Source organism: Pteropus vampyrus, unplaced genomic scaffold (assembly GCF_000151845.1).
Source record: "Pteropus vampyrus isolate Shadow unplaced genomic scaffold, Pvam_2.0 Scaffold494, whole genome shotgun sequence".
Classification (NCBI taxonomy): domain Eukaryota; kingdom Metazoa; phylum Chordata; class Mammalia; order Chiroptera; family Pteropodidae; genus Pteropus; species Pteropus vampyrus.
In genome coordinates, this window is record NW_011889275.1 from 28,012 (window position 1) to 29,600 (window position 1,589).

Genomic DNA, 1,589 nt, shown 5'->3' on the forward strand with positions numbered 1-1,589 from the left:
AGGGCGGTGACAAGGGGGGATGCTGGAACCCGGCGACCCGAGTCCAGATCCCGGCTCTGCCTCTGGCCAGCGGCACAAACCGGGGAGGGCAGCTTCACCTCTCCGAGCTCCCGCTTCCCCATCTGTCGTGTGGGGATAACCAAGGTCCCTATGTCACCGGGTCGCTGTGAGAACCAAGTCCGACGCTGAGAGAGAAAGTTCAACAGGAGCCATCGGCCTGGCTCTTCCCAGAGAGCCGTGAGCACACAGCGAATGTGGGCTGGAGGCGTCATTCTGGTCCCCGCGCTCTGCTGACTAAGCACCTACTATGCGCCGAACACGACACGTTTGTGTTACTATCTGACTCAGGCCTTCCCACTCCACTGCACTCTAAACTCCGGGGGGACAGAGGTTGGGTGAGCTCTTTGACTGTCATTTGTCCCCAGTGCTGTACCACGGGGCCTGGCACACGCACAGTTGGTGCACAGTGGAACGCCCCTGCAATGCGTTAATGACCCTGTGACACCAGCAGCCCTCTGACCTGCCGCTCTCTGTCCCCTCATGTCAGTCTGTCCTCCAGAGCACTCGTTAGGGTCAGGGTTAGGGTTAGGGACGTGAGTCAGCTCCTCGCTTCATTGTTGACTGTCTGCTTCTCAGCTGGAATGCCAGCCCCACGAGGGCAGGAAGTGACCTTGGTTCCCCGTTGAATGCCTGACCTGGGACAGCGCTTTGCATGTAGCAGGCGCCGATAACTCCTTGAAGAACAAACGAGTAGATGAAGAGATGGATGAAGGGGTGAGAAGGACGGTCCTAACGCCCACGTACCCTCTCCTTCCAGGGCACGTCCCTGTTCTTAGGAGAGGCTTCTACACCGCAGGACCCTTGGCTGTGTTCTTCGCCGTGGCGACTGTCCTGGGAGGTGTCTACCTCTGCGGAATCCTGGTCCACGTGCCGGTCAGCCATTTCTCCATCAGGGGCTCGTTGCCCTGCGTCAAGGGTGGGCCATAGCTTGGGGACTCGGACCCAGGAGGGAAAGGCAGAGCCAGAGGGGGAAGGGAAAAGCCAGGAACTGGGCTGTCAGGGAGCATCTGGGCCAGACACATTGGTCTTGAGGACCAGGAGCGAGCCAGAGGGAGAGAGGGAGGGTTTAGAGTCAGCTGTGTCTCGAAAGTAGCAACAGGGCTTCATCCAGGGCTTTTCTCCATCCCGGTTTCTTTGTGTTTACAATGTAGCTGTTGAGTTTGGGGAAACAGGCGGCAGAGGTCAGCCATGCTGCGGGAAGGCGTTGGATAGAGAGATGATTAACATCTGGATTCCAATTCCGGCTCTGCCTCTACCTGGCTGGCCGACCTTGAGCAGATCCTGTGTCCTCTCGGGTCTTCCCAGCCCCACGTAGAGGACATGAAGGGTCACACTTGCCCCGAAGGGTGATGTGAGGGTTAAACACACATCTCGGGGGACGAAGGGAGTAGCCACATTCTCGGCAGAGTGGACCAGAGTGTCTCAACCTCAGCTCTGTCCATATTTAGGGTCAGATCGTTATTGCAGTGGTGGGGGCGGGGCTGCCCTGTGTACTGTAGGATGTGTAGCGGCATCTCTGATTTCTAGCC

General features: G+C 58.1%; 1 protein-coding gene across 1 annotated transcript in view; it reads left to right on the top strand.

Annotated features, from left to right (window-relative positions):
• CEACAM18 (carcinoembryonic antigen related cell adhesion molecule 18) overlaps positions 1–987 on the top strand; it is a 12,211-nt gene extending 11,224 nt beyond the window's left edge. Inside the window, 1 exon segment of the mRNA XM_011382929.1 lies at positions 818–987. Within this exon segment, the coding sequence (XP_011381231.1) occupies positions 818–987 (170 nt within the window).
• The last annotated feature ends 602 nt before the right edge of the window (positions 988–1,589 follow it).